Source organism: Pseudopipra pipra, chromosome Z (assembly GCF_036250125.1).
Source record: "Pseudopipra pipra isolate bDixPip1 chromosome Z, bDixPip1.hap1, whole genome shotgun sequence".
NCBI classification, from domain to species: Eukaryota; Metazoa; Chordata; class Aves; order Passeriformes; family Pipridae; genus Pseudopipra; species Pseudopipra pipra.
In genome coordinates this window covers 53143453-53161801 of record NC_087581.1, presented here as the reverse complement: position 1 = coordinate 53161801, position 18349 = coordinate 53143453, and the positions used below count along the sequence as shown (strand labels likewise).

The window sequence follows — 18349 nt, the reverse complement described above, 5'->3', positions numbered from 1 at the left end:
AGTGCCAGTGATGAAAAAGTGATGGAATTGTCTTGAACAAAAATTTAACACATTATGAATTTTTCTATTTTTGTTAAGAATAGCAGTTTAATCAGAGCCAAAGAGTAACATTTATGAGCTCCTTATTTTTCACTGTAAAATCCAATATATATAGGCTTGTAAATTATTCTTTTCTCACTATAGCCATCAGATATTTTCTAATACTAATTTGCTGTTCTCCTTCATTGTTTAAACAAGCAAAAGTAATATATGTCTGTGATTGTTTTATTTGTCTCTAATTATATTTTTTTGTTAACGAATCAATAATGCTTAAGGACCAAATTAATCTCTGAAATAAATTAGATTAACCCTCTGAAGTTGCACAAGCAATAAATTGGTGTTTAATATGATGCAGTGTTGAAATATTTCTCTTGATATACACAGATAAAAAAAAAGTAGTAATTCAGTAAAGCATGACTCCAGAAGTCAGATATAATAAGTGCAAAATAATCTTTTATTTGAGATGAATCAGACTTTGTATTATCTGCCCACTCCTGTTAGAGCTTACAAATATAGTGTGTGGCAACAATCAGAAATTATTTAAAGATGTAACTCAAGAAAATACTTTTCCCATGCAGTTAGCAACTACCGTTTATCATGCACTAAGTATCAGATTATGTCTGAAAAAAATAAAAAAAAAATTCTACAAATATACCTTCTCTTTCTAAAAATCCTTATTTCATCTTCTGTTTTTTGATAAAAAAAATCAAAAAAATGTGAGAAATACTTTTTTAAAGAAACATTATTTTAATATTTAGAAAATGTAACTTTCAGGTGCTTACTCTAGAGAAGCCAAAAAAATCATTTCATTAGTTCACATTGTCTTTACAGGACAAGAAGCTCTTCAAAGCCTGTTATCATGATTTCTATTACATTACATGAGCCATTTTAAAAATGAGCCTACCTTTCCAACTTTCTCAGTTACAACCCTGCTTACTTCTTTCATTCCACTTTAAAATTGGATCCCATAAAGAACATAATAAAAAAGATATTATTTCTCTTTTTTTGCAGGAAAAAAGAATAATTGGCAGGTTTTAACTTAAAACTGCTCAAACCTGTACCTCAGAAAGCTGAATGTAGCATTAGGATGTCTCCTCTACTAAAAAGCTTATAAACTTTTCTGCCTATGCATTTGCCTGGACCACCGAAGAGTGCCAAATGCTGCACATTGCATTCCCTTCAAACAAGAGATAGATGATCACTTCTTTAACTCCACAAAATGTCAGAATCTGCCTTGTGTGTCCCCTTTCTCTCTGCTTGTGTTGATCAAAGTCAAGCCATAGGTCCTTGATTGTCCTTCCTCTATGAGTGGTCTTGTGCAACTTCTGCCCTCTCCATGCTTGCAGGTTAGTAGCTGACGTAACACCCTAATGTAGAGAACGTGACTGTAGTATTCTTGTTTCTGTCTGTGCTGAAGACCATTTAATTACTACTCTAATGAAACCAGACTTTGTTGTTGTTTTTGTTGCTCGTGTTCTTCTCAATACACAATGAGTCTATCTTTTCTAATCCCTGACTGGGTACTAGTATTTCAGAGCTTTCCTGGGATCAGAAGCATAGTTCCACTAAATAGGATCCAAGATTTGTCAAACTCACGATAGTCTTTAAAATTGTGTCTTTCATCTTATTGTGTTTCTCTGTATCTCCTTACGTATTGACTAAATCTTGTCAAAGAAGTCCTTGTAACTCAAAAACCACAGGAAATCATTGCAAGGTACTTCATGAAGACTTCAGAGAGCACAATATGCTATTTCTGAGAGACTGCATGCCACAGGATTAGAAACTTCTGTTTCTACTCTGTTTTTATAGACTAACGGGCATTGGAAAAGACAGAACAGAATTTTAGTCATTGTTATTGTAATTTGATTTTAATCTCTGGAATTGAAAAACATTTTGACCATTGATATGTTACTTGGTTTTTCAGTTTTCAGTTCTGTTCCTGATCCCTAACTGAATACACCAAGACTTCAACCACAAAAATTAGTGCAACAGACGAGAAGCATTAGGATAATGATAGTGGCCATAGGTTAGTTTCACAAAATAGCTATGAGAGTCCAAGCCCATGTCTGATACTGAGTTCAACATGCAAGCTTCAGAAAACCTTTCTAATATTGTCTGCTTGTTAATTGCAAAAAGGCAGGCTTCCAAATTGTCTGTCAAAAGATATCAAAGATACATCTAGAGTAAGAGAGATTTTTTCTTTTTATGTTTATAAGCCTTGAATTTCAAGTATAAGAAATGTTAAACATTTGAAATTTTTCATACAATGTCCTTCCTTCCTGTGTGTACTTCAAGCGTCTTCCACCCTTGTTTCGATTAAATACCAATGATTGTATCATTAATGTTTTCCATTTAAACAGTCCAAAGAAAAACATCATCCTTTGAATGCCTTTTAAAAATCTCAATATAATTACTCTAAGTAACTGGGCGAGAGATTGATTATTCCTTTTGATGGTATTCTCCAGGCAATAGATGACAACAATGTATGTTGAAATAGTGCTGACTTAATCCAGTTGCCTAGTTATGGTACTAGTGCAGGAAATTTCTCAGTTATTTTATCTGTTTTGAGAGGGGAAAAATTCAGTAGAATAATCTGTTTTATACTGTTACCTTTAAAGTTCAGAAAACAACAGTTCAAAGATTAACTGATCTAATAAAATCTTCCAACCACTCTGTATTTGTACAGTATCATGACAAGGTTTGGTTTGATTCTAAAAAAGAAAACAGGAAAATTCAGTACTTGCCCATTGGTACAAAATTCAGTCACTCTGGATCACATAACTTTTGTTATCATGACAGATATTTACTATTTTTTATTTGGATAACACTGTAAATTGAAACAGTACTTCCAAATTAATTAAGAAACAGCCTTCTGCTAACACTGTGATAATGTAATTTGGATTGGTGGTAAAGAAGCAGCATGTGGTTAAAGAAAAATTATGTAATGGAACCCAGAAAATTTCCTTACAGGAAATGTTTTTGAAGGAAAGAGGAGTTTTAACCCAACCCAGCAACTAAGCACCATGCAGTAGCTCGCTCACTCATTCACCAGTGGGATCGGGGAGAGGACTGGAAGGATAAAAGCAAGAAAACTCATGCGTCAAGATAAAAACCAGTTTAATAAGGAAAGCTAAAGCTGGACACACTAGCAAAACAAAACAGGGAATTCATTCACCACTTCCCAAGTGTTCAGCCATCTCCAGGACAGCAGGCCTCCATCATGTGTAACATTGACTTGGGAAGACAAATACCATGAACTCAGAATGTTTCCCCCTTTGTGCTTCTCCCCCCCAGCTCTATGTGCTGAGCATGACACCCTGTGGTCTGGAATATCCTTTTTGTCAGTTGCGGTCAGCTGTCCCATCTGTGTCCCCTTCCAACTTCTTGCCCATCCCCAGCCTCCTCACCGAGGGATTCGTGTGAGGAGAAAAAAAGGCCTTGGCTCTGATAAGCACTGCTAAACAATTACAAAAACATCCCTGTTTTATCAGCACTGTGTTCATCAAAAATCCCAAACACAGAATCATACTAGCCGTTGTGAAGAGAATTAACTCTATCCCAGCCAAAACCAGTACAAGGAGACAGGAAAGAGTGCAAGGGAAACTGAGTAATAGATGTCATCTTAGGTGCTGTTCAATGTGGAATGGCATATCTATACCATATTAGATAGTTCTTAAAGAGTAATTGCACTCCAAGATTTAAAGTGTTCCTGATTAAAGACAAATCTGACTGCTTTGAAAGGAAAGTGCCCATTCTCATTTATCTGGAGAAAATCAAACACCAATCTGGAGGAAGGTATAGTTTGTGGTTAAAATGTGGGAATCTGAGATCAGATGTTGAACTAAACAAAATGGGCATTTCAGTGGTAAAAGACAGTATTGGAAGAGAAAAACAAGGCTAGAAACAGGCAGAAAAAACCATAAATAATTGATAGGAGGAAGAGAAGTAGGGAACAGAGGGGAAAAAAAGCCAAAGATGCTATTTTAAATAGGATGTGAGAAGAAGTTAGGTATTTTAACCACAGTTACTGAACTCTTCATCTACTGTTGAACTGCTCCCATTTGGATGCTTCTCTGCTGCCTTTGCGTTTTGTATCTGTATGTTACATATGCTGTGATCCAAAGTTATAAGTGGGCCCACAGTTAAATCTGCTTTACCCCTGCAATTTCTTTAATGCAGAAAGATTTTGTTTAAACTAGATTTCTGCCCAGTCTTGGAGCAGAACAAGACAACTTAGGTATCAATTTGGCCTCGTGTGTCTGAGAGAATCATCAGAGCACACAGTAAAGCAAGAGATGTGTCTTGTGTTTGTCTTCATGCGTGTAGCAAAGCCCCCTTTGGTTACCATCACAAAAGCAGAAGTTCATGTAAGGAGAGTGAATGGACTCATTAAGGGAAATAGTGGTGACCTCATGGAGATCCAAAGTGCTTGCAAGGGAGTGGGGATTAAAACACCCATATGCTTACTCAGCCTGTGTGGTTTAGCTGGCATGGAAGCAAAATAACAAGTTCATCCCATAGGAAGAGAGGACAAGACAGTGAGCAAAGGGTCATTTGGCATTTCAGAGAAGGGGATAAAAAGGCACAGTGTCATGGCCCAGTAAACCTGACTGGAGGTCAGAGCCAGCAGTGCTGATTGCCTGTTGTAGCTCACTCTTGAGTGTACCCTATGGCTTGGAGGCTGGTGCTTCCACCTTCTTGTCTCCTTGTCTTAACATCAGCAAAATGTGAGGGATGATATTAATACTTTTGCAGGTATTTTCTGATGCTTACTTTAGTAACATTTTGAAAAAGACATAGGTACTTGGAAACATTAAATTAATTTAACCATCTTGTTTGTGCATTAGAAATCCTCGTGTACAGCCATTACACTGAGTGTAGAGATGGCGGATTTAAACTGTAACTAATTTCGTAAAGCCAGCAGCATGAGCATTTCCAAGCAAGACAGAGAACAGAAGTGTTAAGAATGACCTGCACATTCCTTGGAACTGGTCTCTGAAGTCCTTCAGGCTCCTTTGTGTGGGGATAAACAGACAGAGACAGACAGATATTTGAAGGCACAAGGGAAAGACCATGAGAGAGACTTTATGCTCTGTACATATATATATATGTGTATATATATATATATATGTATGTGTACGCATAGTGCCTAATATATAATCTTGCTTTAGTAATAGCAAATAACCACTCTTAAATTGTCTGGTTCGAGTGGTAAAGTGGAGAAAAAGGAGGGGGAAAATTATGACTTAATAGTAATCTGATGTCAATTTGCACGTAGGATGTCTAACAGTTCTTCGGTGTGCTCACATTTGGGAGAAGACAGGAAGACTAAATCAAGGTGGAGTGCACCCCTTGGAATGTATTTATACTCCTTATATACTGTAGAGTGACAAGACATGAGGCTAAAGTGGGGACATTAGGCAGTGGGGCAGGAAGTGAGATGGAGCATGCTCTGTGGCCACTGTTGCTACGATGTTTCTTTTTAAATTTTTTTTCTTCCTCCCACCCTTTGCCTTTCCCCTTCTCTGCACCCCATCTCTTTTATGTTTTTGCCTGTTGCTCTGTCTGAGCCTGGAGAAGCTAAAGGAAAGCAGTACTGATGAGGGGCTCCCTGAACTAACTTCACCAGGTGGGCCTCTGCATCTGGGTTAGAGTCACTAATGAGGTGTTAAAAATACCTGGAGGTCATGTCTCATTGCCGCAGCAAGCCAGGTTTCTTCACGTGGCCTGGGTGCATTCATGTCAAGGAGGAGACTTCCAGTTTTAATGGACCCTAAACTTACTTTCTCCACCACACTGGACTTCACTGCTCTGAAAGCCGTACCCCAGGCTGCTTTCAATCCACACTATCCACAATTCATCCAACCCCCTAAGTTGCAAGTTTTTCAGAGTGTCGTTTTTGTTACAGGTTCTCAGCTGCTGCTTATCTCCTACTGATACTGCGCAAAACCTGCCAAAAGCCTTCTTTTTACATGGAAACTAATCTGGATTAGTTTCCAAACTGTCTGTCTAAATTGTACAGCATGTAAGCTCCAAAAAGCAAGGGTTTTTTTTCATGACCATGTTTGTACAGGCATTTGTCTACTTTTATCCACATATGGTTTGTTTTTCTGAAAAAAAAGGAAATAAAATATTTCAAAATGATCATGCTTAACAGCCAGGAATAGATGCTTTGTTTTACACATGGCTTCTAGCAATTCAGTACAGCTTCCCTTTTTTATTGCTTAGCATGAAGAGTAATTTGAAAGAGAAGTAAGCAAGACGAGCAGTTTTCATATAATTTGCATCTCTTTCAAGTTGTTTTCTGTCTGTAAAGGTATTGATGTTGTATAGATGCTTTTCCAAACAGTATGTTCATGTGCCAATATAAATGGTAATGTTAATGTAAGTAGAATAATGTCTCAACCCCTCAATGCTCAGTAATCTGCAATATCCGACATCTTTGTCTCCTCTTCTCTCCCCAGCACTGCAGTGATAACACCCACCATTGCCAGTCAGATATGAATATAGTAGGTGCTTGGAAGAGAGGTTACACTGGAAAGAATGTTGTGGTCACCATCCTAGATGACGGCATCGAAAGAAACCATCCAGACTTGATGCAGAATTATGTGAGTGTCCACAAGAGTCCTGGTTTTCTGCTGTGTTGTTACTCAGAAAAAATTAGCTTCTGGAAAGATGGAGAGAGGCAGGAGAGAAGGAGGAAGAATCAGTCAAGTGTTTCCTCAAATGTTAACACCAATGGGAGGAAGGAAAACAATTTTTGGTCATCTGTATTGTTTTAGTTAAGACTGTATTCAGTCTGAACATATTTAATATCTGGATGCTTCTTGTCCTGAATTTCTGAAGGACTGGAACCAATTTTTGAATATTTTTTCTCTCTTTTACGATTTTTTTTTACTTAATATGCTCACACTCTCAGAACATAGAACTGGAATGCACTGCTTTTCAGTTAATGCGTACATCTGAAGTTCATTTTTGGCCAATACATTTAGTCAGTGAGACAGTAGCTTCTCTCAAAGACAGTAATTTTACAGTAATCCTTCTGTGTATTCATTTTTAAAGCTATTTATCTTACTTCTAGAAACAAAAAAGTACATGACCAGTTATGATTCACTCAGTTAAAACCAAGTGTAGAATATCTTGTAGTCTTTCTAATGCATATATCTTAACACTACCAAGTCCTTCACAATTTGTGATAGAGCTGTGTCCTTTGTTTTCTGTGTCCTATGTCTCATGTTGCCTCAGGAGGTTTTCTTTTGCTTGTGGTTCACCACATTTAGATGATTGGTTTAATGTAACTTGGAGGCTGGGTAACATAAGGAGAAGCTGCTTCTCTAGTGGGTGACTTCTTGTGTTAGTGTCAGAGTTAGAAGCTGTTCAGAGCATTAGGGCCACACTGTGCTGGTGTGATTTGTCTTATCCTTTGGGAGTAGGCATTATCTGAAAGCATAATGAGGGCTTTATGGTTTTTCTGAAATAAAGTGTGCACAATGTACATACACACAAGGTAAGAAATCAAGCAAATATATTTGGATTGAGCTGAAGGTGACCAGTGCAAGGCATGCATATACCTTCACTCCCATTACAGATATGTCTTGTTAAAGAGCCGTGAACACATGCATTTTGTCAGTAAGCTTATCATCTTGATAGAGCATTAGAGAGGTGAAGGTAAAAAGAACGTCTTTAACAACCCATTAAAACCTATGATGTCCACAGGTTAAAGCCACTTATTTTAAATTGGCCCTATTTACATCTTTCCCATGCTACACATGGAACTCAGCTTTGAGGATGGCAGGCAATTGACTGATTTGTCAATGTATGTTTGATCCTAATGCATGACACATTTTTCGTTTTAATATGTGATGTTATTTAAACAAAGCAGATAAAATTTTACCTCCTCAGTGAATGGCCTGGATTGTATCATATATCACCTCATCCCAGTAATGTCTTTCCACTGAATTTAAAGCAACTATTTACTTCCTTAGCACCTCCTCTCTCCGTTTCCTCACACCAACAAGGAATTCCCCCAAAGCAATATGCATTGTTTGTTTGATCACAAATACCTTCTGGATGTCAGATTATAGGTGGTGTGGCTGCAAACAGGAGTATTTGATGTGGATATGGTAACTGGTTTTGAACACAGAATTGTTTTAAAATGTCTGCTTGCATACCACATGCTACCACATCTATTAGTGGGATGCATACAAACCAGGAACTATTTTGTCTATATTTTCAGCTGTAAGAATACTGGTAAATATGGAATAAAAAGACAGAGATATCTTGCAAATATTTGAAACAGTTATGCTTCAGGGGAAATGGGGAGACAGTTTGTGTTGCATTTCAAGGTGCAATTTTATAACAATATCCTTAACAAAATTATATTATTTTTATTCCTTGAAACAGTGGCTGAAATTTCAGTCACTGCTGTGCAGATAGTTTCTTGAATCTTAAAACATTTAGCAAAATCTCAGTTTTGAGAATGAACTCTCTTAACTTCCAGAAGGTTCTTAGAAGAAATGTAGTCTTCTGGTTAAATGAAAAACCATTTTGTATTTCCTCTCTGATGTTGGAACTATAGTTTTTCAGAGCATTTGTTATCCTTCTCTGTTTTCCAGAATTAAAATAAAATATATAAATCCCGTAATTATTAAATATATAATCCTTTATTAAAACACACAGTCATCATAAAGCGAGATAAATGTTAGTTAGCTTGATTACTCTGTTGTAGGAACCTGCTGAAGAATGTATAGGCCACATAAGTCAATGGCTACTTAATGAGAAACTGATTTTCTTTCTCTTATTGGCTACAGGATTCACAAGCCAGTTTTGATGTTAATGGAAATGATTTTGACCCTATGCCTCGATATGATGCCAGCAACGAGAACAAGTAAGGCACTATGACACTCTTGACATTTTCGATCCAAGTTATCAGGTAGAAATTACCAATTCTTCTATGAAAGTCTATAAAACTTGATTCCTCATAAAGCAGAATGATTTGCTTTAAATTTTTTCTGAAATACTTATTTTTGTCTTTTCCGTGCATACTGTATGACTCTTTGAAAGCATTTGAAGCAACCTGAAAACACATAAAAATTAGTCTGAGAGTTCTGGGCATGCAAAATGAACCATATTCAATCCCCTTGGGAGGCAGAATATATGGGATGACTCTTACTTTTCTCTGATATTTCATTGAGTTATTGGGGGGTTATGTGTGACAACTGTCTTAGTTTCTGACCTTCTTGAACTTTGTAGACTCTGTGTATTGAAGAAGTAGACAAGTTAATTGAGGTTGGGGTTTTTTTCCCATCTAATGGTGTCTTTTAAAGTGAAGGAGATTTTTCATGTGGAGTTTGATAGAAACCTTATAAACCCAGAAGTGCCACATAACTAGTTGGAGATATCTCCATGAATGATATATATCCCCTTCAGAACTCTGCTTTCCAATGTTTCTTATTCCAGCATTGCTCTCTGGATGTGCTGTGTTGAAGGCTGGGGGAAATTCTGGGAGGACACCTCACCTCAGGAACTGGGCCACTTTTCTGCCTTCGTAGGTGTTTGAAGGCAGTATTTGTTGGTTATATTTTCTTAACTAGGTGCTTGGCAGAAAGAAATACCTTGTGGAATTGCATCATTTGGGGGAAGGAGAATCCTATTAGTTTTTAATATAGTGACTGTGCATTTTGTTTTCTTGAAGTTTGGGTTGTTTTTTTAATTATGGAAAGCAATATTTTGTGGCTAATAAAAGATATCTTTGGCATGGCTTATGAGAGGTCTGAGGACTACCAACAGGGTAATGATAAATGTGCTAGTTATTTGAAAACAAAGTATGAATAGAGGAAAATAAGTTGTTTACAGCCCAGAAATGCAGGCATTTCCACTCAGCATGCTGCAACAACTAGTTTGTATGATTGACCCCTTTAGCGTCAGCCCTAGCTTTGAACTACATGTCTGATATTAGAGCCCTGTAAACAGTGTTGGAAGAGCAACAACTAGTTTGTATGATTGACCCCTTTAGCGTCAGCCCTAGCTTTGAACTACATGTCTGATATTAGAGCCCTGTAAACAGTGTTGGAAGAGCAGAACTGTGGCTGCATGATTACCACAAAGGAGTAGTAACCTCCACTCATCTGATATTTGCACTTTTCTCCTTTCCCCAGCCTTTGTGCAGTTCTCCAGAGTGAATCATGATGAAAACTATGCTGCCAACAGCAGTAACAGCAAATTGCATTTTAAGTCAGGCCAGGCAGCTCAGCTGCATTCAGCTCAGCCTGAGGTCAGAGGAGAGTGAGACTGACACAAGTGGGGAAAATCGCCTGAATCTCTTGCTGGAAGTGCCAGTTGCAGGGAACTGAGGTGACTGTCTGACAATGCCCTGAGTGCCTGTGATTGATGTCCACCAAACTGAATGTGATGGACAGGCATTTGCCATCAGTGACTTCCAAGGAGTTTTGAGGAAAGATGGGACAATCAGCCTGGCTCTCTGCGAGTACTCCTCAGCTGAGCTGCTGGTTTGCATCACAGCACATCCCTCTCTCTTGCTGTCCACCACCCACCTATTTCTGCACACACTTCAGGGACACATCCTGGCTCATCTGTGTGAAGATGTTGCTCTTCTTGGAGTTGGGACATGAGAGGGCACACTTGGAGACATCCAAATTGAAGTGAATTTGGACTGATTAATTTCTCTCCTAGAGCTGGGGGGTTTTAGTTTTCATACCCTGCATCCCTCTTGAATACTTTTACTGCCCAACTCTCAGGGTCCTGCAGTGAAATATGATGGTGAGAGGACAGAAGCTGTGCTGTACTGAGCTTTGTCAGTGTTATCAGGAGGTACAGTGTCAGTGTAGAATCAGCTTTTGGACACGGAGGATACATGGAACATGTTTTCAGAGTAAGATTACTTGGCAGCCTATAACCTCTGCTTAGAAGCTCAATGTTTCCAATAAGCAGATACACTGAGCCTGGTAAACAGCATATAACCATCTTCAACTTTTGCGTATGTCACCCTTTTTCCCCAGTTGCCCCTGAACTCAAAGGAATTAAAAATACCACATAGGTGCTGAAAAGCACTACTAACAGCCTGTGTATATTTTTTGTGTCTAAAATGTCTTCAGAAATTGGGGCAAGGTTCAGATTGTCCAGCATATGTGGTTATTTGGCATTAGATACTTAAGTTGTGCCTGGAGCTAAACACAACCAGGGAACATTCTGAAAGCCATGTTTTGCAAAGATGTCATAATGTGTAAATTGGTTTGGTTGATTCCTGCTTCCTGCTATAGCAACTGGACAACGTTGCATAATGGTGATTTTTGTCTTCCAGTAAAGGTGGGATGTACAAATGCGCCATTATTTTATGAAATTATCTAGTTTATTCTGCCTCATTTTATAATCCAACCTTAAGGGATGGGATGATAAAGAGTAAAAAGAATGGCTGTAAAAATAAGCAAGTGTCTCTGGACAGCTTTTCATGCAGCTGTGAAATATCAGGGTACTGGGTCTGTGTGCTAGCTTTTCGCTTTTAATCAGCTGAGGCTAATGGGTGAGGAAAAGAAATGAGAAAAAATTAACTGTAGATTGCTTCAGGGTAAACACCAGAGTGGCACTTTCCAAAATTATATTTTGAAGGTTTTACATGAAACTTTCTATTAGCTAAGTAGTGTAGGAGGGTAGAAATAAGCATTAGACTAATCTTTCAAGGCTTGTAAAATCAGGGTGGGATGATAGTTTCTTTAACTACTATGGTATGCAGGAGTCCTGCCAGAAGTTTACTTTGGTTTCTACAAATTGGCAGCAAATCATGAAGCTTGTAAATGGTACAGGCCTAGAGTTCCCTATTGCTCAGAGGCTAAAGACAGCAGTCAGCTGTGGATTAAGTCATTCCTGCTATGCAAAGCATCTTGTTTTGGTTTACTGCAGAGTACAGCTGCTTTATTTTTTTTTTTCTATTATTCCACTGCTATCTGCTAACATCTATATTTAAAAAACTAAGCATTGTCAGTCACAGGTCCATAGGCAGAGTGCAGATGGGATCACTGAAATGGTACAGTGCCCATTGTATAGCTTCAGGAATAAAGCAGTACTATTCATAGTATTAAACATTTTTCTGTTTCAGCTAAACACAAATGAGTTTTTCTGTTTCATGAGAAATTTCTCAGGGATTATATTACAAAGCTTAGGTCTTGCTATGGTGACAGGTGCTTTTATAAAAAGAAGACCTTTTGAAAAAGCTCTCTTAAATAATACCCGTTGACTTTAGTGCACTTCTTGTTAAACTTACGTAAGAAAAAGTAAGTAAGCTGGTTTTTCTGTTTTGGAGATACTGAGTCACTCTTTGGATGTCTCTTCAACATTTTTCAGTGATACATCCCACTATATAAATAACTTATTCAAAAACCTTCTAAATTGTCTTTTAATGAGTGTTAGATTCAACAATTCTTGTTGTTCAAAAATCATTAGAAACACAAGTTTTTCTGTCTAAACTTTGCGATATGAGGACAACTTTACATCTTATCTCACAAAAAAAAAAATACAAAATATTTGACAGGAAGATCAGCTTCTATTTCCTCCTGGATGGTCAATAAAAGAAGATTAAAAAGCTTCATTTACTGCTGTGACACTGTTGAGTGCAGACACCTGAAGAACTGAGCACACTCAAACACAGGGAGCCTGAAAGCTCTCAATACTGGCTTGAAAGTACATCTCAAAAGGTTCCCACAGCAGCAGTGTGGAAAGGAGTGCTGACAACCGGGACTACCTCTCTCTGCGGTTTATGCATTTTGGCTGCTGTTATGCACCTGTTGCTATTGCTGCAGAAAAAACTGAAGGGGAGATAAACTGTATGGAGAAGCACTGCTGCACCATCTTGCGCTTTCTAAAAATCAATTCTGCAGTCCAATGGCTAGTCATTTTTGCTTGTGCCTGCACAAGACTTTCAAACAGGACTGAGCTGCAGGTCCCAAGGCTCAAACTTGCAAGGAGGACCTGGGAGAGGCAGTGATGAAGATGTATAAGGAGGCTGGAAATAAGTTGGCTTAAGGTGTCAGTGCTTAGGCAACAGCCTTTTTTCAGAAGGAATCTCTATCATGTCTGCTTTTTTTCTGTACCCTGACTGTTCATCTTGACTTTCTCCAATCTCTGGATGCTTAAAAAACAAAGCATTCAGTGATGTTGTCAACTGACAGAGTGTGGCCTGTCAGTTGATTGTCAGAAAAGCACCTCTGATAGCACAGAAATATTCCTTAATGGGAAGGTAATTGAGGCTAGAGAATTAACTTACATGTAAATGTATTTCAGTTAATAGATCAAATGCTTACACTGAGTGTAGTATGGTTATTTCCAGGTACCAGTGACTGAATAACAGGTGTCTAGTGTGTCTCAGTGTCACTACAAATTTAATGGACTTCAATTAGGATTCTTAGCAAACTGCAAATTTTGGATTGTTTTCTCTGATGTGAAATATTTTTGGGAAGGTTTTGTTTTCTGTTTTATTTGCCTTTTCATTGCGCAGAAGTGTGGAGATTTTTAAATAAAAGGATATTTCTCAAGCCCCTGAGGTATCTCCAGCTGATATATATTGGTGTGGACGAAAAACATAAATCAGGATAAATAATGACTCATAATATACTGTCATTACAAAACCTTATGAAACACAAGATGTGGAATGGAAGATAAAATACCAAAGTACAGAAGGGTATCTGTAACAGAGCAGGCTCATGGACATGAATTTAAGGTGACCAGTCCTTAAGAATGAAGAAGTCCAGGAAGGCTGGACATACTTCAAGATGGAGGTCTTAAAGGCACAGGAGCAGGCTGTCCCTATGTACAGAAAGATGAGCTGTCAGGGAAGAAGACTGACCTGGCTGAATAGAAACTCAGAGATAAAAAAAGGGTTTATGCCTTTGGAAGAAGGGGCAGGCAACTCAGGAAGAGTACAAGGACACCGTTAGACCGTGTAGAGAGAAAATTAGAAAGGCAAAAGGTCAACTAGAGCTCCATCGGGCTGCTGCTGTAAAAGATAATAAAATGTGCTTTTATAAATACAACAGAAGAAGAGCCAGGGAAAATCTCCATTCTTTATTGGACCTGTGGGGGAACTTTATCACCAGGGTTGAAGAAAATTATGTAGTACTTAGTGCCTTCTTTGCCTCAGTCTTTAACAGTAAGACGTCAAGGCAACTGGTCCTCTGAGGTGGTAGACAGGGACAGGGAGAAGAATAGACCCCCTGTAATTCAGGAGAAAGTATTTTGTGACTGGCTGTGCCACTAAGACACTCACAAGTTTGTGGAACTGGGTGGAATTCATTGAAAGGTACTGAAGAAGCTGGTGGAAGAGCTCACTAAGCCACTGTCTGTCATCTATCATCAGTCCTGTCTAACTGGAGAGGTCCCACATGGCTGGAGGCTGGCCAGTGTGACGCCCATCCACAAGAAGGACCAGAAGGATGTTCTGAGGATCTGCAGGCCTGTTAGCCTGACCTCAGTGCCAGGCTAGGTTATGGAACTGATCATCTTGAGTGCAATCATATGGCACATGCAGGACTGCCAAGGGATCAGGCCCAGCCAGCATGGGTTTAGGAAAGGTGAGTCCTGCCTGACCAATCCTGTTCTCCTTTTATGACCAGGAGACCTGCCAACTGGATCAGGGAAAGGCAGTGGATGTAGTTTACCTGAACTTCAGCAAAGCCTTTGATTCTATCTGCCATAGTGTTCTCCCGTAAAAGCTGACAGCCCATGGCTTGGACAGGTGCACTCCTTGCTGGGTTGAAAAACTGGATGGGTGGCCTGGCCCAAACAGTGATGGTGAATGGTGCTGCATCCAGCTGGCTGTCAGTCGCTAATGGTGTCCCCAGGGCTTAGCGTTGGGCTCAGTCCTGTTTAATATCTTTACTGATGATTTGTGTGAGGGGATCAAGTGTACACTCAGTAGATTTGTGAATGACACCAAGTTGGGTGCAAGTCCACTGGTCCACTGGACAGTAGGAAGGCTCTGCAGAGGGATCAAGACAGGCTGGATCGATGGGACAAAACCAGTGGTATGAGGTTCAACAAGACCAAGTGCCAGGTCCTACCCTTGGGTCACAACAACCCCAGGCACCGCTACAGGCTGGAGGAAGAGTGACTGGAAAGCAGCCGAGGGAGAACAACCTGGATATGCTGGTCAACAGCCAGCAAAACATGAGCCAGCAACCAGGTAGCCAAGAAGTCCAGTGGCATCCTGGCTTGTATCAAGAATGTGTGGCCAGTAGGACTAGGGAAATGATTGTCCTCCTGTACTTGGCATTAGTAAGGTCACACCTCGACTTCTATTTCCCATTCTGGGCCCTTCAGTTCAAGAAAAATGTTGAGATGCTGGAGCATGTCCAGAAATGGACAACAAAACTGGTGATGGGCCTAGAGAGTAAGCCATATGAGGAATGACTGAGGGAGCTGGGGGTGTTTAGTCTGGATAAAAGGAGGCTCAGGGGAGACCTTATCTCTCTCCACTATTGTCTGAAAGGAGGTTGTAGCAAAGTGAGGGTTGGCCTCTTCTATCAGGCAACTAGTGACAGGACAAGAGGACGTAGCCTCAAGCTGTGTCAGAGGAAGTTCAGGTTGGATATCAGGAAGAATTTCTTCATGGAATGGATTGTTAAACATTGGAATGGACTGCTTAGTGAGATGGTGGATTCACCATCCCTGAAGGTGTTCAGGAAATGACTGGACGTGGAGCTTAGTGCCATGATCTTGTTCCCAAGATCAAAGGTTGACCTCAATGATGTTGTAGGTCTTTTTGAACTTGAGTGATTCTGTGATTCAGTGAAAGAATGTAGGCATTAGTGTAAGTTACAGTTCTGTGTTTTATATTTGTGACCAAACCAGTGTTGATAGTGCTGAACTGTACTTGCACAGCACCAAGGCCGCCTCAGTTTCTCACACTGCCCCCTCAAGCAAGAAGGCTGGTGGGGAACAAGAGGCTTTAAAGTGACACAGCTGGGACAATTGATTCCAACTGAATAAAGTGATATCCCATGGGATATAATGTCATGCTCAGTACTAAAGCTGGGGAACTGTTTATTGGAGAATGACTGGGCGTTAGGTCTGCAGGTGGAACACTCCGAGCAATTGCCTATGCCTCACTTAATTATGTTTTATTTCTTTTTTTCCCCCTTTATTTATTGAATTGTTTTTATCTCAAATGACAAGTTTTTCTCAGATTTGCTCTTCCAATTCTTCCATCCATCCCAATGGGAAGAGGGAGCAAGAGACTGGGAGGGAGTTAGCTGCCTGCTGAGGTCCATACCCCAGCCTTTTAATAATGTACTAGTTTCCAAGAGTTTGTTAGCTAATAGCTTTGGAAGGCTGTTTTATTGTAACAGATATCTGAAGCACTGTTCCTGCAAGCTTGATTGAACAGTTCTGTGGTGAGATAAGTTTTTGCATATGTAGGAGACATTCTGGTATAAGAGACTTCTGGTCCAGAGAAATAGCCACATGTAGAGCTGTTGCAGAGCTGCTGATCCTACAGTTGCTGTGCTCGTCTGTTTGTCTGTGAAAAGCATCACGTAACAGACAGGGCAATGCAGATAGAAAAAAAAAAAAGAAGAAAAGTAGAAAAACATCTTTACTCTTCACCTCCTCTAACTCATATAATTTCTGGTATTGCATGTAGCAATAGTAGATACATTTGTCAGAAGAATTTTTGGTGTCTGCAGATGTTAGATATACAGCACATTTCAAATACACAGGAAGCTATCACGAAAACACTTCTTCATGCTCAATTAGGATGCAGTGTCAAGTCTTCTGATTCACAGGGTGGACCTCTACCATGGGAAAGCATTAATGTGGAACAAAACATTCCTGCCTTAGTAAAATATTCCTGCCTCTTACTGCTTTAAATGAAATTAGTTAGTTCGTGCAGACTTGCTGAAAAATTGCAGTCTGAAGTCTTATTCCTGGCTTGATTTACAGATGTGATATGATGATTTGCTTACAAAACAAGGAGAAGTGTGTACAATTTAAGTATTTGTTCTGAAGTTATCATTGTTAAGCTGTGACTATTCTAGTAGAGATGTTCCTTCTAGTCTTCGATTTGCAATTCAAGGTCTTGGTACCTCTTCAGTAGAATGAGAATACAAGTATTTTCTTACATCCAAAAAGTATTATTTTTAAAGACTGTTAACAATCTCCAATCAGCCACAGTTAGAGACAGATTCCAGGCTAACCTTCAAACTAGGCTCAAAACCCATTCCTCAGTTTCTGCAGATTCCCCTCCTGAATCAATTTGGCACCATATTAAAAACAGCATCCTGCAATCCTCCGAAGAATCCTTAGGGTTCTCCCTCAAGAAGAACAAAGACTGGTTCGATGAAAACAATCAAGAAATCTAGGACTTGTTGAGGAAGAAGAGAACCACCCATCAAGCACACCTTGCACTGCCATCCTGTCACACAAGAAAAACAGCCTTTTGTCTCGCATGCAGCAAGCTCCAGCAGAAACTCCGTGACATCCAGAACAAGTAGTGGATCGATCTAGCTGTAAAAACTCAACTATGCACAGATACAGGTGATCACAAGGGATTCTATGAGGCCCTGAAAACAGCACACGGGCCTACATACCAGGTACAAAGCCCTCTACATACCAGCGCTGATGGTCAAACACTTCTAACAGATAAAACCTCCATTATGAATCGATGGTCTGAACACTTTCAGACTCTTTTCAGCACCAACCGTGTAGTCCAAGACTCAGCAATTCACACAACAGCCAGTAAAGTATGATTTAGATACTGCCTTTTGTAATCGGACATGCCTATCTCATATTGGCCTTTTTAGCCACCAATGCGCTTGCAACAAATGTGGGTAGAGCCCTTCCCAAATCTTTATTCGCGAAGACTAGCCATGAAAAAGATGTTATAGCAAAAGGTGATGAAATGCAAGCAGATGTAAATGCAAATTTGCACAGTTTAGTTCACTTTTCCGAAAAACAGATTAACTACTTTATCCATCCAAAGCTCTTCTTTATGCTTACTCTCTAGGTAACATGGTGAAGCTAGTACATAGTAAACTTACTCAAGTCTAAGAATGTTCACTATAGGTGGTACATTTTGAATTTCTAGCAGCAGCTTTCTAAAAAGCTTTATTCATTGTGTCCAAGCCTGTGTTTTCTAAGAATAGTAGTATCTTGGATAAATATTGGCAGACTTTCTTAGAAATAGCAAATACATGGCGTAGGCAAAAGTAATAACTATGTCACTATTCCAGTTCTTACTCTAAATCTTTTAAAAACTATAGAAAATTATAATAGATCATTAACTTTGGATAGCTGTATATTCAGA

The 18349-nt window shown here is 39.3% G+C and overlaps 1 protein-coding gene across 8 annotated transcripts in view; it reads left to right on the top strand.

Annotated features, from left to right (window-relative positions):
* Window positions 1-18349, top strand: part of PCSK5 (proprotein convertase subtilisin/kexin type 5) — a 257820-nt gene that overhangs the window by 69496 nt on the left and 169975 nt on the right. For 7 of the 8 annotated variants that reach the window (XM_064641610.1, XM_064641613.1, XM_064641612.1 and 4 more), the window contains 2 exons: window positions 6504-6647; window positions 8850-8926. In XM_064641610.1, coding sequence (XP_064497680.1) covers window positions 6504-6647; window positions 8850-8926 — 221 coding nt within the window. Of the gene's footprint in view, window positions 1-1414; window positions 5669-6503; window positions 6648-8849; window positions 8927-18349 lie in introns of those variants that run through there. The other variant, XM_064641614.1, reaches the window with a different exon arrangement.